General features: G+C 48.6%; 8 protein-coding genes across 8 annotated transcripts; 4 read left to right on the plus strand and 4 right to left on the minus strand.

The window, feature by feature from the left end:
• Positions 1-12: 12 nt before the first annotated feature.
• Positions 13-5,894, minus strand: FIESC28_05517 (uncharacterized protein; the record flags this gene model as incomplete). Its single annotated transcript, XM_031159662.1, has 6 exons — positions 13-1,314; positions 1,369-2,828; positions 2,879-3,114; positions 3,164-5,553; positions 5,609-5,736; positions 5,795-5,894. 6 exons carry the CDS (start codon positions 5,892-5,894, stop codon positions 13-15), a joined length of 5,616 nt encoding a protein of 1,871 aa, XP_031016304.1.
• A 541-nt stretch (positions 5,895-6,435) lies between these two features.
• FIESC28_05518 (uncharacterized protein) lies at positions 6,436-8,238 on the plus strand (the record flags this gene model as incomplete). Its single annotated transcript, XM_031159663.1, has 1 exon — positions 6,436-8,238. One exon carries the CDS (start codon positions 6,436-6,438, stop codon positions 8,236-8,238), a length of 1,803 nt encoding a protein of 600 aa, XP_031016305.1.
• Positions 8,239-8,424: 186 nt separating this feature from the next.
• Positions 8,425-8,964, minus strand: FIESC28_05519 (uncharacterized protein; the record flags this gene model as incomplete). Its single annotated transcript, XM_031159664.1, has 1 exon — positions 8,425-8,964. One exon carries the CDS (start codon positions 8,962-8,964, stop codon positions 8,425-8,427), a length of 540 nt encoding a protein of 179 aa, XP_031016306.1.
• Positions 8,965-12,200: 3,236 nt separating this feature from the next.
• On the plus strand, positions 12,201-14,008 carry FIESC28_05520 (uncharacterized protein; the record flags this gene model as incomplete). Its single annotated transcript, XM_031159665.1, has 3 exons — positions 12,201-12,448; positions 12,878-13,855; positions 13,927-14,008. The coding sequence occupies 3 exons, from the start codon at positions 12,201-12,203 to the stop codon at positions 14,006-14,008; spliced, it is 1,308 nt and encodes a 435-aa protein (XP_031016307.1).
• Positions 14,009-14,554: 546 nt separating this feature from the next.
• FIESC28_05521 (uncharacterized protein) lies at positions 14,555-16,748 on the minus strand (the record flags this gene model as incomplete). The annotated part of the gene is made up of 4 exons (XM_031159666.1): positions 14,555-15,162; positions 15,220-15,982; positions 16,032-16,436; positions 16,548-16,748. The coding sequence occupies 4 exons, from the start codon at positions 16,746-16,748 to the stop codon at positions 14,555-14,557; spliced, it is 1,977 nt and encodes a 658-aa protein (XP_031016308.1).
• A 2,149-nt stretch (positions 16,749-18,897) lies between these two features.
• On the plus strand, positions 18,898-21,126 carry FIESC28_05522 (uncharacterized protein; the record flags this gene model as incomplete). Its single annotated transcript, XM_031159667.1, has 3 exons — positions 18,898-18,935; positions 19,221-20,501; positions 20,550-21,126. 3 exons carry the CDS (start codon positions 18,898-18,900, stop codon positions 21,124-21,126), a joined length of 1,896 nt encoding a protein of 631 aa, XP_031016309.1.
• A 1,121-nt stretch (positions 21,127-22,247) lies between these two features.
• On the plus strand, positions 22,248-23,333 carry FIESC28_05523 (uncharacterized protein; the record flags this gene model as incomplete). The annotated part of the gene is made up of 1 exon (XM_031159668.1): positions 22,248-23,333. The coding sequence occupies one exon, from the start codon at positions 22,248-22,250 to the stop codon at positions 23,331-23,333; it is 1,086 nt and encodes a 361-aa protein (XP_031016310.1).
• Positions 23,334-23,951: 618 nt separating this feature from the next.
• On the minus strand, positions 23,952-25,717 carry FIESC28_05524 (uncharacterized protein; the record flags this gene model as incomplete). The annotated part of the gene is made up of 3 exons (XM_031159669.1): positions 23,952-25,169; positions 25,255-25,377; positions 25,466-25,717. The coding sequence occupies 3 exons, from the start codon at positions 25,715-25,717 to the stop codon at positions 23,952-23,954; spliced, it is 1,593 nt and encodes a 530-aa protein (XP_031016311.1).
• Positions 25,718-26,952: the final 1,235 nt, after the last annotated feature.

The raw sequence follows: 26,952 nt of genomic DNA on the forward strand, positions 1-26,952 counted from the left end.
TAATTACTATTCCTATAGTGGTCTAACTATACTTCGCTCATCGAAAAGATCTCTCAACAAGCCCGAGATGCATGCCTCTCTGTCAACCCGCCCCATTGCATAAGTAGACTCGAACGCGAAGATACTGAGCTGTCCAAAGAACGGCCGGAGCACCTTGGCTACCAATTCGTCCTTTCTGTCAAGACTAACATCGTCATTGATGCCTCCTGGTCCAAGTAGCGGCCTTCGAGATGAACCTTGGACTACTGGGTTGACTACCGAAGAAGAGTGGAATCCCGAAGCGGTCACCGTGGCGCCCAGCTCGTCGGAAAGCTCGTCGACCAGAGCAACGGGCTGATACGTAGATGGTCGATATACAGCATCGATAGTGTCAGTGATAAACAACCATTCGTGAAGCTGGAAATCGTCTGGCGCAACGCATATCAGGAGATCCAGTAGCTTGCAGGCCTGGAGAACCGAAGCGTTGGTGTAAGTGTCAGAAGCAGCGCTGTTGTCGGGCGCAGCAACGGAAGAGATAGCTGCATGGATTTCAGCGTTTACTACAGGCCAGAGCATGCCTAGATGAATCGCGCTGGTCCTGAGAGCAAGTGCACGGAACACCATGTAAATATCTGCTCGGGTAGTTGACGATGGCGAAGATGTCGATGAAGCCCCAAGAAGCTCAGCCAGCTTTCCAAAAATGTCGGACAAATCCGAAACAAATGCGTCTTCGGAGCTTGCGAGAATCAAAGCCGCAATTCTTCGAAGATTTAGTTGCGTCTTGCGATCAGCTTCAAGGCGAGCCGACGTTGCTCCAACACCAAACACAATGCCAGCTGTCGATGGAGAGCTGATGCGGCCTACAATCTCTGGCATCTTCTCTTTGTCGGTGAAACTCCATTGCTTTAGCAATGGTAGCCAGTCATCTTTCACAAGATCCAAATCCATTCCGAAGAACTTAGGGTCGTTGAAGGCGTCTCCAACGTCCTTCTTCCAGTTCTTTTGGTTATTATGAACTCTTGCTAACTCATGAAGAAGACGCATGGTGTTTTTGGAGACTATTTCGGGGAAACCCTTGGCCCTGAGTGTTGGTCCGATAACATTAGTGGAAATAGTTGCCGAGGCTGAAAGTACTCTGTCAGGTTCGACCAGAATCTTTGACAATTTGGGAACGATCCCGGCAAGGATAGAGACAACTTCATCTGGTCCTTCGCCGAATCCGTTGAGAGAGTTGCCTGAGTCAGACTTGGGGATGCCGCTGCTTAACATTGCCGGATCAGCAAATGCCATAGGCCTTGTAGTGAAAAGAGCCGCAAGCAAACGGATAAAGGTGTCCTAAAGCAATGTCAGTGAACAATAATTGGGTAAGTGAACAGTTTAAGGTCCTACCCCTAGTTCCTTTCGCATTCTTCTTTGTTCCCCGAAGTTCGTATTATCGACCTTCTCTCCTAGAAGAGCAGCAAATTCAAGCAGGTTCGGCAGCGTTTGTCTATGAGGAAATGGATTCGTCAGAAGGTCTTTCAGGAAAGCCATACAGTCCTGCCAAATTTCGTCCATAGCATCATCATCTAGTGTCCTCGTGTATTCAACAAGGAACTTGACAAGGTCAGTGTCTTGCAATGAGATTGTCATTGTTGACTTGGATGCTGGATCGGCACTACCCACGCTCGTGCGTCGGTAGATAGCGTTGAAGAGAGCGGGAATACAGTGCTTTGGTCGGCATGCCTCCAACGCGGATAGCATGTTAAAAACCTGGCTTGGCTCTCCTTCCTCGGTCGACTGCTTCCAAGAAGCAATGACAGTCTCGAGGCATTCCAGGTTCTCCGCAGCAAATAAGTGCTCAAGCAACCTTCTAGAGCGATTTCGCATGCGCAAGGATGTATAATTGAACGACCCAAAAGAGCCCTGGTCCTGTTTAGTTGAGTCGTTGCCCTGGCCCCACGTCCAAATTCTGTAGCAAATGCGGACCGCATCTTGGAAAGCCAGATGAACTGTTAGTCGATCATTTGCCGTAGCGCTGCGAGATTGAGTGCTGTCTGACTGCCAAACATTTGATACCATACTTCCAAAAAGCGATTGAGGTTGGTCTGGGCCCTTAACCACCTGTGTCCGAGCCTCCTCACTCAAAAGCTGTTGATGTGCCCTCGCCAGAACCTGCTCAAGGCCATTGAGCAGAAAGATCAATGTGGACTCGGGGGATTGTTTGTCACTACCAAGGGACAGAGCATTCGAGTAGAATGTCTCTCTCAAGTTGGTAAAAGTCGTGCCTATTTCTCTGCAGAGGGTCTCGACCAAAGGAATGACTACCTGGAAAATAGAATCCGAGTATAATGGCAGGCACTCAGACACGAAAACAACCCAGCTATCGAGGACTGGCCGGCTACTGGGCGAGCTGAGACCGTCTTGAAGGCATTGAAGAAGCTGAGGTGGGGGCGTCGTAACTGGTCGGTTTTCCGGTGCTGAAAGCGATGGCCTGCTTCCTCGAGGATCAAATGACGATTGTCTCCGTTCGGATATAGGAGACGGAGGAGCTTCAGCGGGAGCGATATCTCGAAGCTTTAGCGTATCATAAACCGCATCAAGCAAGAGGACTTGTACATATGCATCAGAACCTCGAAGTGACTTTTCAAGTCGCTCTATTAACACATTCTCGAGCTGCTGGACTGATAGATGAGTAGCAAAAGGGCTGTTAAGAAACTTGTGAAGAAGGCTAAGAGCGTAACGGTAAAGTTGGTTGACACGACTCTCGGATTCTTGAGTGACGGTTTCGGTAGGGTTGCTCGTTATGCATCTTATGCATACGCTGACGAAGAAATCCTGCAGAGTCATCTCGTGTTCTTCACCCCCAGCTATTACTATGTCAGAGTGTAATTACGTGGTGAACAAAGGAGCGACTTACAGCTGATCTGTATGTGCTGACCGTGAAAAGAAACATGCTTAGATGCCATTACATTCCATGAGATCTCCCCAGCACATGCTAATATGTTGGATAGAGTCCGCAAGTAGTAAAGAGCAAGATCCAAATCTTCGTCCTCAGACAATGGCATTGACACTTGGTCATTCTTCGTATCACTTTGGGTGAGAGTTTGCAAAAGGGGTATCTCGGCTAGCTTGGAAACAAACATTAGAAAAAGCCTGTGAAAGGTTAGTCGAAGAGTATTTTGAGGAAAGGCAGAATAAATACCTATCGATGCCTAGCATTGTATTCAGCCATGACTTCACCGTCATATACAGTTGGGTCCGATCGTCCTCCAGGGCATCGAGGATGAGGAATAAAGGCTGCGTAAGCATAACTTCGTAATTATCAGCTCCAGCGATTCGAGGCAGAATCTTCATATCATGCATCGGTGTTTTTGAACCTCGCCGCTCAGTGGGGGCATTATCCTGAAGGGTATGTGACCATAGCACACCCAAAGCACGACCCTTATCTACGGGCTCAACACCACGCAGGCGTGACGTGCTTTGCGTGATGATTAGACTAGACAACGCCGCTTCGATATCGCGATTAGATGTTGTCAGGGCTGATTGCAGTTGCCACAGACCTCTGACTGCTTCTACGTGGTACTTCGGCTCTGACGCCGACAGGTATGTCCAGGCATGTCGAACTAGGGGAGGTATCAGGCTTGAAAGTTGATTTGTCTCGATCCTTTCGGCGTAGTACAGCTGAGTCGATAATTGCAGAATGGCCGAGAAAGAAGAAAATGCCATGACATCTGGTTGTTCAAGAAGGCCATGCATGAGCTTCAGGAGTTGTATCTCCTTAACCTGGTACGTCCTGGGAGTTTTGTGGACAGCAAGAACGAGAAGCCTGATGCAAGCGTTGAGGTCAGTCTCAGAGGACCCCAAGCCCAGGCAGACAAACTGGGCAGCTTTCTCCAGAATGGTCTGTCCTACAGTCAAAGCATTGAATGGCGGCGGACATGTCTCAACATTACCCTGCTCATTGACATAGAATCTCTGAGATCTTTTCAATATCTCGCCGTTCGAAGGTAAGGTCGAGTTTCCGCTCTTATCCTTTGCGTCTTCAGTCAACTCGGGAAAGACTCGTTCTGGTATAAGGTCCAAGAGCGAGAGAGCGACGCTCTGTGCCTGGCTGGACAGGGAAATAAGTTCTGAATCTGCGCTATCTTGTGATGATACGCGCTCCTTAAAATCTTCCAGCATAGCCAGAGCAGCCAAGCAACACAGAGGAGCATGAATTGTAACCATTTCTTCCTCCTTGACATTGAAGTTGGCTAAGATGAAGCTTACTAGTGAAAGCTTATCTTTCCGCTCGTGTGCGTTAAGAGATCCTGGTCCCAGAGCCTGCGCAAGAAGTCCAGCGATCTCACCGTAAATAAGCCCGCTCTCAATACCATCAAAGAAAGTGCTGGCACTTGGTAAGATCTCGTTGAACTCTGATTTGCTCGAGGCATGATCTTTGAAATATCGCACACTTTCGATCATAGGAAGAAAGACTTCAGGCACTACCAGACCGCCAATTTCCCACCTGTCCATCAATGAAAGACATATCCTGTAAGGCTTAGCACGCTCACTGGCGGCATTGTGAGAACTGCTCTCGATCATTTGTAAGATAGCTCTTGTTAGGGGGCGCAGTCCAAAATCCTCAAAGTAATGGGTTCTTGAGGCCGCAAAGCCATGTTGATCTGCGGAAGGACTGCTTGGGTTCTCATTACTGTTGTCATGCTCAGCCATCGGTTCAGGTCCTAGCAACCAGGCCCACAAGCGTCTATTCAAGCTCATTTCGCGCCGAGTGACCACACCGATAGCGGCTTTAAGTAGCAATTCCAGGTCATCTTGTTTGACCCGTGACTGAATAACATGAGCGTTCAAGGGAAGATGAGATACCAAAAGGTCCAAGAAACCACGCTGGATGAGTAGCTGCTCATCTGAGAGACCACTCGCAAAACAACGCAGCAAGAGACCTGGCTCAGGGGATGTCACGATATTGGCTAGTTTGCTCTTAGTGTCATCGTTGGCATCGCTCTGTGTTGACGTTGCCTTATTCTTGTCGGGGGCAGCTTGAGGCCCTAATGGTGGCAAGAATCGTATCAAGTATGCAAGTGCACCGGAGCGACGACTCTGACTAGTTATCGAAGCCAGAAAAAAGCATTGCCAGAAGAATGCATCACCCGAAGAATGTTGGTCGGTGATCGCTTCGCTATAAGATGGTCTGATTGCATGCTTGAAACTCTCAACTAGGCGCAGTGTCCGTTCGAAATCCTCACTCGTTTCTTCTTCTAACCCTGGAAGCAAGGCGAGGATGATAGATTTCATTGCTGGGCGAAGCGATCGAGGGTCGATGCCGAGGAAATGACGTTCGAGGAGATCGAGGTATGGTGCTCGTACAGACAATGAAGCGAAGGAGAGAACTGTAGCCAGCCCTGGTAAATATAGGGGAAGATCCCTTGACAGACCATCTTTTCCAATGACTGAGAATACCAGACTGTATAGTTCTAGTGCTTTTTGGTGGACGCCGGATGGTAGGGACGGGTTAAGACATTGCGAGAGTCGTTTCGCGACAGTCGCCTTGGAGGGAATCGCATTGACTGATTTTGGACGGGCTTGCAAAGCCTTGAGTCGGTTAGCCAGCATTCTGGGGATCATAAGATTTGAGGATAGAATTTACTTTAAGAAGCTTGTTCAAGAACGATATGTAGTCGGCCCATTCTTCTAAAGCAGTTTCGAACAATACCAGTGCTCTGTCAACTCCGTGGGCATATTTTCGATATGATTTATCCTTGATAGCATAGTCCTCTGCATTGCGAGTCAGAAACCAAACCAATTGTCCATGGGAACAGAAGCGCATACATACCTTCACCGAGCTGATTCCTCCATTGCCGTGGAATGGGAGATTCTCGACCTGAACTCTCTGGAGATACTGAGCGACGACCAGACCCGGGCTCGAGAGCCATGGCTACTAAATATTACAGTTCACGAAAAAAACGAGGGACATCAGGTTACTTGCAGTAACACAGAAGCATCAAAAGGCATCGCTGGAGAGTATAGAGCGTAACAATCTTTCTGGCAGCTCGAGTATGAATGGTCGTAATCACAGGCAAGCGCATTGATATAATCGATGGAAGGCTACGTGGAGCATACAGGTAGCTTGGAGCTTAGCCCACTGAAACACCCTGGAAAGTAGCGGAGCTGTGTGCTGTTTCAACCTTCTGATTGGTTCAAGCTTCTGAGCCTTGAACCCCTTAGCGCAAGGCTGCCGCAACCCCTCCAGCGCGTCATTCCTCGGTCGGGTAATGGACCTCCTCTTTCCTCCCGAGTACTGTATTCTCTCACTTCCATCTTGAATCCTAGTTTCACCCAAAATGGTATAATGGCCTCGACTGATGCTTATGGAAGATTTCCAGGTCGTATGATTCTGGGTATAACAAATCTTCCAAATCCTTCTTCTACAACGGCTGATTACCAAGAAATGCGACAAGCGAGCTACGCGCAACCATGGACGAGATAAACCCCAAACCGTCCCCTGTCCCTGCGGACGAAGATTATCGACCTCCTCTACCGCCTCGGCCATCCACGAACGCCACTGAAACGGGATCTTTACAGGGTCTGGCGACTACAGCAATAACTCCTGTCGAAATACAAACACTATCCTTTCCCGATGGATCTCGAGGGACATTTTCGACTACTGGCCCCGAGTCTCGTCCGAGCCCCGCTGGGAGCGGTCGTGCTTCTCCCAGCCGCCATGATAGCAGTGCCAGCGGTGAAGCGGATGAGACAGCCAGCCTAATGAGTTTCGCACCGACAATGCGACCTGCTGGGGATATCGCAAGTTTACTTGTTGGAGAGCTACATAAGAAGAGCCCTGCCTGGAAAATGCTGCGCACTCAATCAGCGTCTGTTCTTCCTTTCGAGAAAGGCAGAATAGGCGCAGACGACCGATTTGTCGAGTTCCATCGCGAGTTTGACGCCCTTCCGGAGGAGTACGACGAAGATGCCGAGGAGGGGATGTTACGCTTATGGAAGTCGAAATTGAAACATTACTTGATCCTATCATCAGCCGGAAAGCCTATTTGGAGCCGATATGGAGATTTGAGTCTAATCAATTCCTCCATGGGCGTCGTTCAAACGATTATCTCATTCTACGAAGGGGCCAGGAATCCGCTTCAAGCGTTTTCTGCTGGAGAGACTCGATTTGTTATCTTAACCAAAGGCCCGCTCTACTTTGTCGCTATCAGCAAGTTGGGCGAAAGTGATTCGCAAATACAAGGACAGTTGGATGCGCTATATATGCAAATCCTGTCAACGTTAACGCTGCCCAGATTGACGCACATATTCGCCAACAGACCTTCGACAGATTTGAGGAAACCCCTTCAAGGAACCGAGGGCCTTTTGTCGTCGTTGGCTGACACATTTACCAAAGGCTCGGCATCGGCTTTACTTGGTTCACTGGAGTGCCTTCGGCTTCGAAAGTCCCAACGACATGCTATAAATAACACTTTTCTGAAATTGCGAACTGAAAAGTTGTTATACGGCCTTATCGTGGCCGGGGGGAAGCTTGTCAGCGTCATCCGGCCCCGTCGTCATTCACTTCACCCCAGTGATTTACAGCTCATTTTCAATATGCTTTTTGAAAGCGACGGCATCAAAGGTGGCGGCGGCGAGAATTGGATTCCCATTTGTCTTCCGGCTTTCAACAACAAAGGTTATCTCTACATGTACGTCAGTTTCTTTGACGGTACTTCTGGTGAGCAAGCCAGCTCTCCAGCTGCAGCACAGGGGCGCTCGTCGGAAGAAGAAATCGCCATGATTCTCGTAAGCACTGATCGTGAGAGTTTCTTTGAGTTGAAACAGATGCGCGACAACGTTGCCCAGCAGCTTGCAAAGAATGGGACACTGGCGATCATTCAGAATGCTACTCGCACTGGCCGGCCCAAGATCCATGAGATTGCTCCTGGCAGCCAGGTTAGCCACTTTCTTTATAAATCTCGGGCTAACGTGCAGTTTTGTATGGCGTCACTGGAGCCACAGTTCACCGGGCTTGTCGCACGCAGGAGGTTAATGACGACCTACCATGAGCTGCACGCATCTATTCACGCCAAACATTCGCATCTTAAGGTGTTGCATGCGGTGGGAGATGATGCAACTTCACTGGCATGGACCACGCCCGTTTTCGAGTTTTATTGTGTGGCAGGGCCTAACGTATCAAGAGCAACCATTGCACAGGGGGCAAACAAGATCATTCAATGGGCAAAGAGGGAGGAAGAGCGCCTTTTTATTATTGGTGGCGGTGTGTTCTGAGGAGTTACCTCCTATCGAGGTCTGGTTTCCTCGTCAATTCTAAAATACAAACTGCCTGGCTGTGCCATCGATCATCTCATGGAGCCAAACAGAAACAAATACCTCCTAACGCCGCATTATTCGTTACTAGCGATTACCAACTCATTAACGATTAAAATAAGGGAATTTGTTGTTTGAGTCCGCTCATCACTTCGATCCAGACTTTGAGCCGGCCATTCCAGTGACGGTAACAACAGCTCGAGAGTAGTCGTTGACTGTCTGAGAGCCATCGGGCTCTGATGGGGTGATGTTATCTGACGAAGGTGACATCATGTCGCTGGTTGGACTTTGTGCAGAATGACTGTCGAAGTAGTCCATCTTGGATTCGGAGCGAGTTCGGACAGCACCCCACGACTTCTTGGCCCACTCCAGGATACGGTCGTTAACCTTTGAGCGACGCTTGGTCTCTGACTCCCACGAGGCGTTGCGGAGATAAGGTGGTGCTTGGTCGCCATCGTATCCAAAGCTATTGCGACTAGTTGTACCAGTTGAAGGGTAACTCATGGTATCGGTGGCGAGAGTTGTCCTGGAAGCGTTCATAATGTCCTCTGAGAATGGTGCATCGAAGTCTTCATGAAATCGAGGGCTGCGAATTGGTGGGCTTTGGAGTGAAGACTGAGGTCGTTGAGGGTCACATGGTTCCCGATCCGGAAGAGGGAGGGTGAGGGCCGGCCTTCGGTCTGTCATTGGGGGCGAGACAAACTGGTTTCAGCGCTGAATGTGTTGTTGGTATTGAATCAAAGATGTTGATCGATATTGAGACAAGTTACAGAGTGTTGCCAATACGATCCGAGGTTGGCGATAGGATCGAATGAATATCAAAGGTATCTAAGCAGAAAGCTGAACGAAGCTACCCGCTTGATGCCAATGGTTTGTTGACTTTCACTTTCCAGAGCAAGGCAAGAGGGTAAGGGTTCCCTTTTGTTCAAATTCAGAGACCCGTTGAACATGTGCCTCCGAGCTTAGTTCAAGCTTGAACAAGAGATGGCGCTGCAAGTGTGCGATATAGACCCCTGACTAGGCTTGGACAAGCAATCGTGGAACCTACCAAGTGGGCTGCACGGACTGCGGGGGTAATACGGTGGCCAGTTGGGAGGCAGACATTGCCAGGATTTGCAGGCTAGGTCGCCTACAGAGAGGGAAAATCTCGAAGGGTGGCCCAGGGTAAGCCACATCTGGGCATCGAGTTGACGCTTTTGGTGGGAAACACTTCGACAAGAGCCACCGGCCCCATGTTATGCTAATTTAACCCTGTTGCCGAGTCAGATGTTTTGGCTTAGTCTGTATGCGGCAGCCCGTTTTCGGTACGGGGTTCCGGTCCCGTTGTTGCAGTCCCGGTCCAGGTCCCCTTGCCGAGGGCGTTGAGGAAGCACTTGAGGGTTCTGGATATGTCTGATAAGTGGTAGTGAGTCACGCTACACAACCATCATGGTTGTTTTACAAGGGCAACGGCATGAAATGAAGTCTGGACCTCGTTCATATTACAGGTCCAATAATTAACGGAGATGATTCGGAAGAGCGTAATTGACCTTATCTCGCGTTTATGCTTTAGCTTATAGTTTAATCTGCAAGAAAACTCGCATGACATTAATAGAAACTCGTGACAAGCGTACAATTACAGAAGTTGCAATGCACGTGAGCCCTTATCAGCGGTGAAGGGGGAACTGGATGTGTTAGTTGACTTAGTTTATCGCACAGACACAGTGAGGTGGCAAACCTGACTCTATTCGTAACAAGTTGGTGGGAAGACGTACCGATATTCGTGTCAATGTGCATGGTGGCATAAATCTTAACGCCAAATAATTCTATTTACGAAAAAGAGGGGCGCCACTCACGTCGATTGATGAGTTTACGTATGTATGTATTGTATTCTTTATTTAAATCCAGCCAAAAGTTTATATTAGCCATCTTGGATAGCGAAATGTGTTTGGTAGGTATTATAGTGCACAGTAATGTCGATTCAATCTAGAATTTCATTTGATCTACACACGGATGGTAAGAATCTCGTCGATCCTTGCGCCGTCTTGCGTTCGGCCCTCGGTAAGGTGGGTCTATCATCTCGTACATGGAGGAATTGGTGATGGCTTCGTCCGGCGCTAGAGAACATTCGTCACGTGGAAGGTCTTGTTCTTCCGATCCAAACCCACCAATTATCTGATATTTGACTTATATGTCAGGCAGCTACAACGGATGTAATGCTTTCGAGATTGTCAATAAACTGACTGGGATTTATTAGCAGAGCTTGGCATCTGTGTCTAGAATACAGAATGATACCTCATTACGGATACAAGACGTCTAGGTAATTAAAGGCTCGGGAAAGTACAAATGAGGCAGCTACCTAGATTATTTCATCTTCTGTGCTATCATTAGTACCTGCTAAACTGAGTTTTCATTTAAACCCGAGTGTCGGTTTTAGCACCGTTGTTCCTTCCTTAGACCAACCCTGCATGGAAATAAATCAGGATAGGTATGCCATGCAAGAGTAGCCACCCAGTCCCGAATTATAATACATGAAGAAGGCACTGACCAACAGAACCAGCTTGGGCGACCCTCATGATATGTTTTTATATCTTGATAAATCCTAAAAGTTTTGTTAGCTTTAATTGAATCTCATGAGGGATGCTCAAGTTCAAGATAGGTAGGTAGGTAGGCAGGTAGCTTCAAAGCAAGGCCCGACCTACGCTCCTGCCATGAGAAGGCGGGCGTCTCGTACATTCTTCCTTCCTGACTTATCGAATAGGTAGTCTCAACTTCTGTGTTTCTTCATCTACCATTAATCATTCTCTTCAGAATGCGTCTACAATTGACTTGTGACTTCTATCTTTGACTCGTAAACGCCTACTTCAGCCTTCTTGGTGTTCTTGGTCACTTGTCAAATATTCATTGTGCTATCTTATCGTTCTCATCTATCATCAACTTGTTAATCGGCTGCCATGGATCTCAACAGTTCCAGACACAGATCAGTCAGCCAATCTTCGCTTCAAAGCACTCATGATACACGAGACGGCATTTCCAATGCCTCAAGACGACGATCTCCATCTCAACCGCGTCTGCCCTTCAAGAGCTTGAATGACACTTCCCTCCTTCTCCGCTCTTCTGGACCTCTCGAGAGCATGCTGAAAACAACCACCGAGACGGGTGACTTGGGTATCTATTCTATCAGCATACCATCTCCGAACCCACGCCATGACCCTTCACGCTCAAAGGAGGGCCATAGAAGAAAGAGACGGAATGCTCGGAATCGATATTACGACTCGAACGACAGTGACACAAGAGATTTCCACAAATCGCTACCCTCTCATCGAGATCCCACTTCTGAAATTCTTTCATTATATGGTGGTCCGCAGGTCACTTATTCCAGATCTTACTCCCCAGCCTCTGAGGGCCAGCGCTCACATTCTTTAACGACATGCAGTTCATTGCGAGTTCCGTCCTACAAATCTTCTGGAACCTTCAACAGCCAAAGGAGCTACAACGGTCTTCAGCGTCCTCGCTCGCCTTTTCCATATCCAGCACGTCTGAAACGACCCGGAGTCCGGCCTTCTTCTCCAGCAGTGACAGATGACGGCCTCATTGACTACAAGAGGATGATTGAGATTGACAGGTCTGGGCATGTTAGTATCTTCGTTTCTATGTCTCTCATGGATACCTAGCTTACGCTTCCACAGCGCACAACTTCTGGATCGTACATGAGAGGTCACCGCACATATCGTCGATATCCTCCTTTGTCCCTGAGGCCCGATTTCAGTAAATCCACGTCTTCATTACCCATGCGTTCATCGTTAGCGCCTTATTGCGGATCAGGGGTAAACAGCCCAGGCGCCTCGGGTGACATAGTACAATCGCCATACACATCTACATATCGCCAATTCGTTGCAGGAGACCAGAGTGCTCGTTCGGCCAGCTTAACATCTATCGTAGAAATGTATCAGGGGAAATCGCCAGGTGGGCTTAAACAGCCTATACAGTCTCCATGTTCATTTTACTACGACTACACCGAAGAATTTGAGAGGGGAATTGCAGGCAAAGTCGAACATGGGCCTGTCGCTTATCCTCCTCAAGGAACATCACTCGACTTATTCAGGGACCATGCCATGAAGGATGCAAGTATAGACACTGGCTACCAAGGCAAGGATAGAAAGAACCATGAGCGGCTGACTGGTCCTGACTGGTATGTAGACGAAAACGCAATTTCTTTTTCGCGAAAAAACAGCAAGATCAAGTCAGCTTCGAGAAAGAGTTATACCAATCTGTCGATATCCAGTGTTCATCGGCAACTTATTGGTGAACTCAATGGTAGCACTGATATCCAGCAAATATCAATCCCCGCGAAAAGGAGATATACTTCATCTACGCCACCGGTGCAAACTCAGTCATCGATGAATCAGCTAGAGTCTAGCAACTTTTAGCAGAAGCAGACAGATAATCGAGATATTGGGTTTCCAGCTCACCCGGAGTCTTACGAGAGGTCGAATAATCTACGCCATTACGCCACGCGAGACAAGATTACAAAGTCTCGGGCGGAATTGGTCAAAAAAGACGACCTTGCGACTTCAACCTCAACTGGTTGTATCTCGACAACTCAACCAAACGACTCAAGTGAAGATGATTGGTATTGGGGTAGCCCGGGGGATGATAAAGCCCCGGTGGACAATCCATTTGCTCAGCATATTTCTCATATCTCTAAAGAGATGCTGACTCCATGGCTCGAGAAAACAACGTCACTGGAAAAAGAAGAAGACGCGGTAATCAATGTGCCACCTTATATGGGCCATAATCGTCGGAATGCCGATATACATGCTGCGGCCCAGGACGATGGGAATAAACAATGTGAAGCCGAACAGAACGTACAGGCAACGGCAAGTGCAAAGATTTTGGCGCCCAACCCGATATCACCTACACATCAGCTGAGGGTGACGAACAGCATACCTCAATTAATGAAGGCGTTGCCACCACTGCCATTTGAGGCACAATATGACGTTTCCGAGCCTTGCGAGGTTCCTTCTACAGATACTAAAGCCCTCACTAAGTCGCGAATGGCTCTCCAGCCAGCAAGTGGTACCAGCGAGCTTTTCGCAGAACCGGTGTTTTTTGGCAGCAGTTCCAGGACCTCGTCCCTTCAACAGATTCAGACTCAAACTCCGTTAAATCATTCACGATTCAAGGTTCGAGTGAAGTCGTCTCAATCAAGTGGGCTTCACAACAGATGGGTTTCCGAGTCTCCTGGCAATCCAGGAAGAAGCTCGAGCAGCCCCGTTAAGCCCAAACTTAAGCTCAAAGTATCTCGCAACCGTATGAGCAGCAAGCTAATGGGTCCTAATGATCCCCAAGTACGCAATGACGGGCCTCGGCAGTACAACTCAACCTCGGAATTGAGAGACATGCCTCCGCGAGAAGTATCTCCCGACGGGTCCAGCCTTGAGGAACAACTAACTCAACACGGTGCTGACAAACGCCTTTCCAACATTGATGAAGGTACTACACGAGGCCATTCGACGCAGGTATCGGACCAGTTCGACATTCCGTATCCGCCCTCAGCTCAAGAGATTGTAATGACTGAGCCAGTATCTCAATCAAGGTTAGAAAGTAAGCTATATCCATTCGATAGACAGGGAGACTCTGCCAGCATAAACAGACCAAACCCCTTAGGGCACAAGACGTCCAATCCTCAGCCCACGAGTACGACAAAAGCAAAAGGGAGGAACCCAAGGGCTACGCCCAATACTTTTGAAGACCATCCGGCAACATTGCGTTCCGACTTCGTCTCTGAGAGTTCAGATGAGTCTACCTTGGCGGCCAGCGAGATCACGGTGGTGCTATCACAACGACTACGAACGAAGGCACGGCGAGTAAGGCGCTGGGCATCGGAAATGAAGCGTACATTGCTGGGGCTCATGAGAGGGAACCAAAAGATGAAGCCGATAGCTGGTGAGTGAGCGATGGCTTGGCAAGACACTGATCAGGAAAGATGAACAAGAGTTCTGGTTTTGAAAATGGCAAATGGCGCAAGTATTTTAGGGGCTGATCAAGGCGATGACGCATTTTACTACTTCACGTTTGCTACAACAGAATTGGGCTCTCTGTTAGACAGCTTCGTAAGAGAAGTGGCGCTATCAGTGAGATGTAGAATCAGTTTTAGTTTCGGGTCTTTTGGCGCAAACTAAATAGAGAATAAAGGCATATGTTTCTATTATATCTCGTATCTATATAACATGGGTATCAAATAGAGTACCGTGACGAACGCTTGTGAATCATGCTTGTAAGATCGTAAACATCATTATTGCTTGGTTGAACCACTCATATCGAGCCAGGCCTGGCAGCGTTCCCGCTGACCCTGGTCAACACTCTCCATGGTGTTGTTGTTCAGTTCGAACACCAGCCGGTCCTGATCGGTTCCCCAGGTCTCCCATGTAGGAGCGTCCTCGTGACGATCCGTATTGGGGTCGAGGTTTCGGACAAAGCTGATCCAGTACCTTTGCACTATGGGTATCATGGGAGCGTTGTAAGAACGGTAGCTGGGTCCAGCTTTAGCAGAAGTCATGTCGGGGCCAAAGACTGCGGGTGCGTTTGCGACGTGAGGAACACCAAGACCGTCCTCGATGAACTCTGTGATCTGCACGTTATAGCGGTAAGACCAGAGCGACTTGGGATCGGCGTGCTCGGCGTAGGCGTCGAGCATATTGTTGGTTGGGCAGACAAAGGTTACTTCGGAATAGGCGCGAGAAGCTGAAGGGAACCAGATGTCGTGCTTTGGGAGCTGAGGTTCTTTGGGGTAGAGATCTAGAATGGTTTCGGTGTCGTTGGTTGTGAGATAGGGGTATTCGTTTTGCATGTAGCGGATGAATTGGGCTGAGCTGCCTGCGTTGACGGCGTAGTTGGACCCCTCTGGATATTGAGTCAGTATTCCGTAGTTCAGATACATATAGACATTTGGAGGCTTACCATCTGAACAAGAACCAGTGAGTAGTGGCACCTTGACAAAGTCGCCCTTCGCATATAGCTTGGAGGGAAAGTCTGGGAACATGTCTCCATCGGTAGTGGGTGCCCAGTAAAAGTAGGATCGGTAGTCACGTCCATCGAAAGGGGCCTTGATGTTTTGAGCTTGGAGATCTGCTGAGTCCATTTTTCGGAGACAAGCTATCGTGTCGTCTTCCTCGGAGCAGTCAGTTGCGTTGACGACTCGGTCAAATTGGTACTGCAGGTCAGCTGGTTCCGGAAGACCAGGCATGAAGACCGACTCGGCGATAGCACCTGCGAAAAGACCCTCATCTTTACCCGCGTAGGCAACGAGCTGAAGAGCCACTGATCCTGCTCCAGCAGATTCACCGTGAAGAATGACATGCTCGGGATCGCCTCCAAACTCCTGGATATGCTCCTGGATCCATTTCAACAAGAATCTCTGATCCAGCAAACCCGCGTTAAGATCACCATCATCCTGAATCTCCTTCCCAGCCAAGAAACCGAACAAGCCGACGCGGTAGTTGAAGTTGACATAAATGATGCTGTTGTTTGAAGCAGTGACGAGGCCAGTGCCGTTGATGTTGGGAGACGCATTTCTGATGTAGCCGCCGGATTGGAAGAAGACCATGACAGGGAGCTTCGAGTCTGAAGTTGCGTTTGCTGGGGCCCAGAGGTTGACGAAAAGACAGTCTTCGTCGATGTTTGAGCTGAGACGGTCGTTGACTCCTGGACAGAAGGGGGCGTACTAGGGAAGAGTAAGCAGCTGCGTGTATAAGAAACAAGGGCGATAGTACCGTTTGAGCCTTCAAGGTTCCAGTTGTAGAGTCTGGCTTGACAGGTGCTTTCCAGCGTAGATCATTTGAAGGGGACTTGGCATAGCGAATACCGAGATATTCGTGAATATCGCTGGAGAGAACATTGCCTTCATATTGAGAGTAACCCAAGTCGACAAAGGGTCCTTGTTTCTTTTCCGTCGATTCATCATCGCTGCTGTTCTTGTTCTTGTTCTTATTATTGTTATCAGCATGTCCATCATCATCATCATCATCATCATCATCATCATCATCATCATCATCATCATCATCATCATCATCATCATCATTATTGTCATTAGGGTTGTTGTCTGGGGTCTCGTTGGGTGGTGGGTAGGGGGTATCATCGGCGGTATCTTTGTCATTATCATGAACGACGTTGTGCTCCTTTGAGAAAACACTTTAGTCGCGTTTCGAATCAAAGACTTTGCCAAGACCGGGGTAAAAATAAACAACGTGAGGTATGGGATTAGAGGCTGATAAATAAGAAACACTCACCTTGTTGAGGCCATAGTATAATCCCAATGTTAAACTCAACACCAACACGACCAAAATCACGATGCCTCCAATTATGAACCATTTCTTGCGACTAGGCTTTTTCGTCGGTACTGTCTCATTTGGCGTGTTATGAGAGTTGTTGGATGTGTGTACAGAGTCTTCTTCGGAGGCGGCATCCGTTCTCTTCGGAGCAGCTGTCATTATGACTCTGAAATATATGTCTAACAAAAGACAGGAGAGTGTCTCTGACAGAGTGTTATATGTGGATATTCACAAGGAACCAAGACCCAAGACCCAAGACCCAAGAGATTTAATCTAACACTGGACGTATCAGGTTAAAACGATGGGAACAAGTCAAGAATATAAGGTAAACTCATGGGAGCGGAACCCGAACAAATGGAAGAAAGAGAGGGACTGGTCCATATTTTACAGTCAGTCCATCTGCAATGCAATGTGAGATACGGGCAGATACCAAGACTTTTTCGGGTCATCATGTCTTTCGTGTTTAAAGAAAACCGTTAGTTGGTCCATCCATATCCCTGTCTCCCTCTCTTTAGCTCTTTGTTTAGTCGGCCGCCACACCCGTGCATGGGAAACCAAGGGTACTTGTGATTTGGCGGGCGGTTAGGGCGAAGGAATAAGTAGAATCTTTGGCTGCAGCCAAGATGTGGCCGTTCCATTCGGTTAATGACTGGGTTCTTACTCCTGATGTTGAGACATTATTGGTTGGTCAGAGACGAAAAAGGCTGTGCTGAAAGAAAGACCGAGCAGCTTAGCTACCAACGCAGAGTCGCAGTGAGTTGAACAGGCACTCGATCAGATTGAATTAGCGATTACAGCAATGAATCCTCGGGCGGTATCAAGGAACCGTTGGCGATGCAGCCACTGAGCCACAGGCGCAGGTGCAGGAACAGGGGCTACTCACTACATGTGATTGGTCAGATATCGACGCTACTGTAGGAACCCAGCACCCTCAAGACCTGGACCCTTTAACCTCTCTGACTAACAAGGATTTCGTCTTCAGGTCATGCGAAGAGAGAGTCGGAGGTTGCAGATTACGGCGTAGGGCAGAAGACAAGTCTCTTGGCATTGTGTAAGCGATCACTCTTCGGGTATCTCCTAAAGCCGAGAGAGCCTCACATTCTGGTTTTCGTTTACTTAACTCGAACAGAAATCTGGAGGACAAAGTTGAAAGACGATGCATGATGTACTATGTATGATGTGAATATCATATTCATTGCTGTATAGAGTATCCGCAAGAAACAAAGAGATAAAGAATCATCTCCTCGTGTCCCCCCAATCTTTGACCTCACTGCTTCCAACTTCCAACGCCAAGACTCGCTACTCTTTCAGCTCTGTCGACGTTGTCACTCAAAGGTTCCTGGTTGTCCCAAGCAAGATAAGCAGATAAACAGATCATGTTTGAAGTTCAACTGTGAACGCACTGGTATCTCTTTTCGGACTTGCCTTTAGCTGTGGATCCAGAGCTAAAAGCACAGATGTATGCTGTGTTACTCTTGATGGTCCATGCCATGACTGACAGATTGCGTTTTGCATAGCTTCATCTCGTCTCTGTCGTTGTCAACTTATCCAAATAACCTTGAATAAGCGAGATGTACCGTGACGTGCTTGATGATATTCTTGCTTACTGTAGCCGTAGCCATCATGTCAAAGAGGTTGGCGGCTATGCTGCAGTAAGACGGAACACCGGAGATTAAACGAGTAGGTAATGATTGAGTGAGCCAGTTATTGAGCCGCTGTGACTTTTAATTGATGACCAACAACTTCAAACCGTGCCTCGAAGTTGCTTCCCAGTGGCAGTGATGTGTGTTGCCCCTGCAGTTGATTTCTTGATCAGGATGAGCGACTTGAGAACCAAGAGGCTACTTGCAAGGCACCCGAAGTGAGTATGACCGGCGATTTGTCCAGGTACAACTCGTTGCCTGAGAACTCAATTGATGTGATCGTACGATGTGGATTCAGGCTACCCTAAACGCCTTGTGTCTTTAGAGATCCAGATTGGACTGAATGACCAAACCACAATTATTCAAAAGTTATATACTAGTTAGTATTGAGATTCCAAATCAAGTTGTTGTTTAAACTGTTTATATTGATGTAATGATACCAGTAGTACTCTTGATGATTACTGTATAGTACAGTAAGTAGCCAAATATGGTCAAGTGGCAAGCCTCATAGCATGAGCAGAGCATAGGTATTTTCCTTGGCGTTACAACGAACCACTTTCATCGCCTACTCAGTTATTTATGTCAACCAAGAATTGTCTCTCAACGAACGGAAATATTACTCAAATTATCAACTACATATAGAGGGGAACCTCGTATATTCCATCATGGAGGAAACGCCAATGGGCGAGTCCATCAAGATATCGTGAGTCTTACTTCCCCTCATAAGTACAATACCTATGAATGCTGACTCGAATGATTACTACAGCTGTGAGCGATGTCGCCGCCGCAAGGTGCATCTTCGCATCTCCTGACCCCTGATTACCTGCATATAGTAAACTGACATTTTATCAGATCAAATGTGACCGCAAGCGACCCTGTTCACGCTGTGTCAAGGCTGGCACAGAATGCATCCTCAGCGGCAGCGGGGAGAAGCAACGGTGTGATATGACTCTGCGCCCTACAAACCACTCTTATTAATCCCGTATAGACCAATATCGAAAGGCTATGTTCAAGCTCTAGAGGGCCAAGTGGCTTCTCTCGAGCTCCTCATCCGCAAGCTCGCCGTAGCTGATAGCGCTGAAAGAGACGAAATGCTATCTGAAATCGCCCTCTCACCACCAGCCTCACTAGACATGTCACAGAAACCGACGACAGACCACGCAAAATCAAACACTGATCCTAAAGTCGTAGCTGCTCAAGTACGCTCCGGGCAGCTGAGACGACCGCGGTCAAGCCATGCCACGCAATTCTTTGGAGGTACCAGCGCCTTTCACATCCATCTTTCTCAGGAAGTCTCGTTATCGCCAGATGACTTGAGTCCTCAGATTGAATCCAATTCTACCCCTGTAATGATGACGGGTGGTATGCCAGAGATGAGCAGTAATAGTAGCCCGCGCGAGACCAACTTTGTATATGCACCGCATGACGAGACATCGCAGGCCTGCATGGCTGCTTATTTCCAGTACCAGTATCAGTTCCATCTGCTCATATACAGAGAATACTTCTTGCGAGACTACGACGTGGGGTCAGGGAGATACTACTCTGATGCGCTGCTATTCGCCATCTGTTCCCTGGGTGCCATGCAGCTTGACGACTTTCGCTCAGTATCCGACATCTTCGCCCACCAAGCTCAACAACTTATCTATGCTGACCTCGACAGCCCAGAACTTACCACGCTCCAGGCATTGGCTCTTCTGGGATATCGTGAGATCGGTGCAGGTCATACCTCGAAGGGCTGGCTGTTTGCCGGTATGGCCTTTCGTCTTGCGCACGAAATGGGTCTTCACCTTGACCCGAACAATTGGGATGCTTCAAGCGAAGGAACTTCAAACCGTGACACAGAGATTCTAAGAAGAGTCTACTGGGCCATCTTTATTGCCGACAAACAACTAAGTCTCTATTTTGGAAGACCACCAGCTCTACATCCTAGCGAGTCAGACGTTCGCAACACGATAAGACTGCAATATCCGCCCGACTGGGAAGGTCTGCTCGACACATATATCTGTAAAGGGGCTTCTGCAACAGAGTTTGAAGATGGAGTCGCTCTTGTAGGCGCTTTCATCTATCAGGCAGAGTTGTGCAAGATTGCCCATCTGATGATTACAGATCTGTTTGAGAACCGTCGAGGTAACGTGGATGCGACCGTGGCTGCTGCTAGATCGCGACAAATACATGTGTCCCTTACGAAATGGCTGTCGAGTCTGCCTGGAACTCTTCACTGGAACCAATGGACCGTGGGTATAGTGCAACCATCTGTGCTCCGTATGCAGTAAGTTTTCCATCAGAGGGTGAGATCCGTTGTCCTAATATGCCATAGCATGTTTTTCCATACAATCATGATTATCTTACACCGACCACCGTCACATCTATACGAAAAACCGGGCATCGCCGAGAGTGAAGATGTCGAGATCTGTTACGAGTCTCTACAAGCTATTCTTCGTTTGATGCGAACATACTCACGACATTATCGCTTCCGCTCACTACCCCTTGACTTTGTGCAAACCCTATCCACCGCAGCAGGCACCATCATGATGAAGAGGTTCTTCCAAGGCGCATCATGGGAAGACTCAGACATTGCCCGATCCCTTTCCACCGTCATAGAAGCAATGGAGGAGGTACAGCACACATGGCCATGTATGAGCGAAATCAAAGACTATGTTGTACGGGCACGTAACGCACAGGTCGTGATGCCTCCCGAGGACCCCCTGATTGGACCTGATCTTATGAACGGCCTAGAATTGGATCATAACGTTACGGCAGAGCTCATGGCTCAGTGGGGTGAGGAGCTTGGCACGCTTGTGACGGATGAGTTTTTGAGTATGCAGCTTCAAGGCTCTGAACAAGGTGTGATGGCGCCGTTTGACTTTAATCAGCCGCCTCTAGAACCCCGATAATGAAGACACCCGACATTAGATGGACGGATAGATCTGCATATTTGGCTGTAATGCTAGCGAAGAACTATATAGATGTCTCACACGTTGTTGCATGTCGTACAAACTGATCAAGTTTGCTGCATAAAGATCGGCTGTTCTGAAAGGTCTCGCCACCTTGACTACTGTATTGTAACCCTTGAGATGATGTATACAACCCCTTTCAATAACATGACCCGTGTTTGGTAATCATCTCATAGACATCTGGACCCTGGTGATGATTGGTTCAGAGACTAACGACGACTGGTGTAGAGTACAATGTATCCCTTTGATATCACGTATATCTTGACTAGAACATGATGTTTCATTGGTCTGACCCTCAGTGCTTCTTTGACAACACTGATCTGCACAGAAAAATATCTGATTATAGGAATGATGGAGAGTACTCTGAGCGTGATATTTTGGACATCGACCGTGGTATCGCACTGACCAAAGACCTCACAGGCTTAGTAAGAAGAAGACAGAGACATAGAAATAACAAAATATAAGCCCATAGAAAAGTCCATTTCAACCACAAGATATGTACAGTGACATGATTGGCGTACTATGTAACTCCCGCAGGCCTCAATTTCTACATGTGTCACTCTGCAGGCCAAGTTTTTCATTGTGCATACGTGGAGTCATTTCTCTTCCAACTCAGGTTTTCAACACAGAAACATGCATAGTGACGTTTGTGAATAATCTGACATAGTTCTGTTGACATCCGATATTCGGTGCAATTCAATTCTGAGGGTTTGGAAATATGTTGACAGTTTTCCCAAAAAGGAAATCAAACGGATTCATTCACATGGAAACGGGAGACGGAAAACGCGGGGAGGTTGCCGAAGACCGACCCAAGGTCTTTAGCGCGTAGAGCTCTGAACCTGGGGGGCTTTTGATATCCATATGTCGACCGAGGTTCATTCATTCGGCGCTTCAACACCAACCGCTAATCCAACTTGATCTTCTTATCATCACCAAAATATCATCAACTCCAAAGAATTCTCGAACCTGGATGTGACCAATACCCTCAATACATCAAACCATATTCGATCACCCCATCCATAATAATTTGCGCATCGCGCACTCTCGCGATCTCCGCCAATATGTCCTCGACAACAACATCATCATCGCCATACCCTTTCGCCACCGCCCCTGATATCATCCGCTCTCACCAAAAGGATGCATACTTCACCGGCCATCTCGCCCAGATCCTCAGCGACCTGCATCGTCGCCTTCGTGGTGCCCGCCTAACCCATGCCCGCGCCCCGGAAATTCAGACCCTCGCAGCCCTCGCATATTTCGCCCTCACCACGATCCCCGGCAACCGCACTCTCGGCGAGGAGTACTGCGATCTCGTGCAGATCGATGCGCGCGACGGAAAACTACCCGCCATTGACCGTCGCGCTGGCTACGTGGCCGCCAGCATCCTCCTCCCCTACATCGCCGCCCGGATACTACCTGGCTTGCGCGCCCGAGTTCGCAAGCTTCTGCAGCGTCGGCTGGAGTCCCTGCGCAAAAGGGATGGCCAATCTACAGGGCGTGAGGCGCGCATATGGTCGTACCTGGAACAGCATCTAAGCTCCTTTACGTCAGGCGCTCCCTTCCAAGCCGTCATTCTGGCCCTTTTCTACTTTAGCGGAACATATTACCAATTGTCTAAGCGACTCCTTTCCCTGCGATATGTCTTTACACGCACCGTTCCCGATACGCCCGACCGCGCAGGATACGAGCTACTTGGTGTACTGTTAGTGGTCCAGCTTGCAGTTCAGGGTTATGCACACATTCGATCTACCATTACCGAATCGGCCGCTCGCGAACGTGCCGGTTTCGGAGCTTCCGACATCTCCCTCAACCATGATGGTGCTTACAACGAGGACAACAACTTGTTATTGCCTACAGGCGCCCCAGGCTCCAAAACCAAGGTTGACATTTTTGCTGCTACACATACACCAGCGGCAGCTGTGCCACGTCTTCAATTAACTGATGAGAAAACCATGGGCTACATCAAGGGTGGACAACAGAGAAAGTGCACGCTCTGCCTAGAAGAGATGAGAGATCCCTCAGCGACACAATGTGGTCACGTCTTTTGCTGGGAGTGCATAGGTGATTGGGTGAGAGAGAAACCTGAATGTCCGTTATGCCGTCGGGAAGCCATGGCTCAACACATTCTTCCGCTGCGAGTAATGTAATTTAACTTAAGATTTATTTCAAGAGGTATAATTCAGATGAACAAATATAATATGCTCAATTACATCTTAAAACCAGATGTTTCAATATCATCAGAGCAGCTGTGATGCCGCTATATAAAAATGCTCCAAACCTCCCGTGGTATCCTTTCCAAACCGATCCGCATGCATCAACCGCCCATTATCTGCCATTCGGCTTCCCAAAACATAGTCTTGAAAGAATGAAAAATCTCGACACCAAGAAAAAGGGCCTATCCTTGCATCAAGCAAAAAGGATCGCCCACCCAATCACTCCTTTGTATACATACTTATACACAATTACCGATCGAATCCAGGGGCCCATCACTCGCAACCGTCAGATACACACCTGACGGGCTAGCTGAACCCCTCCGATCAAATCTGTCCCGTAAAAACTTGTACACAGAATGAAAGCTTGTCCCATAAAGGTATCGTGAAAAACGTTGCTTCAATGCATCCGCAAACTCATAACTCCTTGATCCCATGTCCGGTGTCTGTCCGATTCTTCGGCGCAATGTCCAGCTGTAGTAGTTGTCGTTGTTTTGTTTTTGTTTTGCTTTTCTCTTTTTACTTTATTTGGTTTTGTTGGAACTGAGTCCAAGTTTACTCGACAGAGAACAGGACAATCTCGCCCTGCTCGTTCTGTCGGAGTCGGAGTGATCTCCAGAGTTCCTTCTCTTCCTTGCCCTTGCCGAGCTCGCTGCCATTAGCCTCGCGCTCTCGGTGGAAGCGCTTGAGAACTCTGTTCAAGCTGACGCCCTTCTCGCTTTCGGGACCCTTGTCGACAAAGCTAAGAAAGACATCGGCACGGGGCTTGTAGAGAACGACTTGGCCTTCGTTGGGCTCGGTCTTGCCATCCTTGCTCTGGGGGCGATATTCAATGAGCTGCTGGGGCTTCTTGTCCTTGTGAGACTTCTTGGAGGAGGAGGAGGAGCTCTTCTTCGACTTCGATGATGATGACTTGCTGCTCTTGCTCTTGCTCTTGGACTTTGACTTGCTGCCAGCAATCATGCCGAAGATACTGTGACCAGCAGTGGCACTCTTGGAATGCTTAGAGTGTTTAGAGTGCTTCGACTTCTTCAGAGGGCTGGCGGGAGAGATGTCGGGCATGTCACCACCGGAGTAGTCAGGGGAAGGAGGGAAGACAGGGCGCATCATGCGGTTGATACCGCCAGTCAGTCCTGAGTGCAGAACGGGAGGGGCGTCGGTCATGACCTGGTCGCTAGGAATATCAACATGGAGTCGCTTGCGCTTCTTGTCTTTCTTCTCAGTGCTGCTGCGGCTCTTGCGTCTCTCGGATTTCGGTGCTGGTGTGACGAATTCGGCAGCAGGGACGGGTCCGCTTCCATATTCGACAAGAGGTTCATCATCATCCATGTAGGCATAGTCGTCCTGCTTCTCCTTGGGCTCGTATCGTACCAGAGAGGTTCCTGGCTCATCTTCACGCAAGTCCTGCTCTCCGATGTTCATGTTGGAGGCATTGGGTGTCTGGCCAGTTCCAACGAGGAATTCAAAGACGTCCACATGGGGTTCGGGGGCAGCAGAAGGGGGCGTAGGAGCCTCTGGTGGAGGGCCGTTGGGAGACTCATCATCGCTGCTCTCTTCGTACTCGGCCCAGCCGAACTGATCCTCGGGAGCATCCTCGACATAGGCGTAGTGGTTCATGGTTGCGGTGTGGTTGATGGGGGTTTGAACGGCTGCCATTGCTTGATCTTGAGTGTAGTGTTGCTGATTATCGTGGGTATGGGTGTGTTTCTGTTTCTTGTTCTTCTTGTCTTTATAAAGGGCGCCCTGATACTTTTGGTCCTCGGTCATGCAACTCTATATGATGTCAGATGATTACACAGAGTCAGGGGCTATGAGTCGAGGGAAGCTATGGCCCTCGAGCCAGTCGAGTAGTACGTACGGTATGAGATCGGTACTGGACGCCAGGGAAATACACCATACAGTCAATGCAGGTGAAGGTAGCGCCGCGACAACGGTTGCGGTGAGGGTCAAGTTTCTTCTTGGTGAGAACGTCGCCGCAGTTCTATATGAAGGAAAGTTGGGTTAGTATAACAAAGATCGAAGCTGATAAAGTTGACTACGGCATGAAGGGTATAAGTGGGATGCAAGACAATGGAGACTCGTTCGATGCGGCGGGGTGGTGTACTGGGATATTTGAGGGATGCCAGGGGAGGCGAGAGCATGGCAGGACGGTTTATGGTGGGCCAGGAGATCGGCATGGGGAAGAAGGGGTGTCCCTTGAAGGAGGCAGTTCGTGACAAGAATGGTGTGGTAGGAGTGATGTCAGGCGTGTATGATGTTGTTTTGGGGGGTGGGCATTGAGGTGGACTTGTTTGGGCTGGAGGGTGGGCTTGGTATTGCATTGCAATGCAAAGCAATTGTGTATGAGATATGGAAACGGAGGGGGATAGGGTATGAGGATGGCTTGAGCGGCGGGAGCATTTGGATACCAGACCAGCATAACTATGCCAGGCGAGGGAATGGATGGACGAGGCTTGGGCAGGCCAGACCAGTCTAACAATAGAAGAGAAGACAAAGCATTTCAAATATCACAAAACGTACCTCACAGGAGAAGGAAACCATGGCTGCTGGGGGTTGAAACGACACTCGAGTGTCGTTGATGAACGGTTAGGTGAGTTGAACGGAGAAGAAGAGAAGCAAACCTGCACAACGGTGCGGTTCAGAGAGGCCCTCGGTATTTAACGGGGGGAGCAACGCAGATTCAACGTCTTGAAAAGACTGCAGAATTGCTGGCTGTAAACACTGAGAAGTGGAGGGGCGCAAGGGCCTTGCGACGAAATGATTCGGCCGAGGACGGTTTTGAGGCACTTGAAGCAAAAATAAAACCGGGGGCAGTGCCTGTTCTTGGAGCTCTGTATGGTCTGGGCGAGGATGCTGATATGACAGGCGCAAAAGACTAGCTTGTCCAAGGTTGCGTTGGGTTGTTGTTTGGGCACGACTTGGGCAGTAAGCTTGAACAAGTGGTTGAGAAACTGAAAATGAGGCACTCCAAGTCAAGGTGTCAAATTTTGCGCATACAGGGAGATAGGAATGCGTCGCGTTGGCCAAGTGAAAAAAAAAAAGGCGGAAACAAAGTTGACTGAGTTTACCGACGGACGATAGCACGAGATTTGAACTGGTGGAGGGGCGGGCAGCAGACGAGCGAGATTGATTTGGTGCAGAGCAGAGTATAGTCAGGTGGAGGGGTCCTGGAGACGAGACCGGGGTCTGTTGAGACGGAGTCTGAGAGTCAGAGTCTGAGTCTGCGTTTGAGTCTGTTCCCAAGAGCACGGTTAATTCAATGGATCTCCTCGTCTCTGATAGCGTTTGATGGAGGCGCGGGTAGTGGACGGGAAGGTGTGGCGTGTGATCCTCGAGATGGGTGATGTTTAAATTAGTATGCCTCCACGAGTTGAAATGGAAGGTAGATAAAGTCTGTTTGTTTGTTTGTTCGCAAAAAGAACCAGACAAGAAGGTGGTTAACTGCACGCAAGCGCCGATGAAGAAATTGATGCAGAAGAAGAGAAATGCGACAGAAGGGTCTTTGGGTGGTTCCAAAGTGGATGTTGTGGAAGAAAAAAAAAAAAACGAGAAAAAA

The sequence above is a fragment of the Fusarium coffeatum genome, assembly GCF_003316985.1.
Source record: "Fusarium coffeatum strain FIESC_28 chromosome Unknown BRIP53273_contig_118, whole genome shotgun sequence".
In the NCBI taxonomy this organism is placed as follows: domain Eukaryota; kingdom Fungi; phylum Ascomycota; class Sordariomycetes; order Hypocreales; family Nectriaceae; genus Fusarium; species Fusarium coffeatum.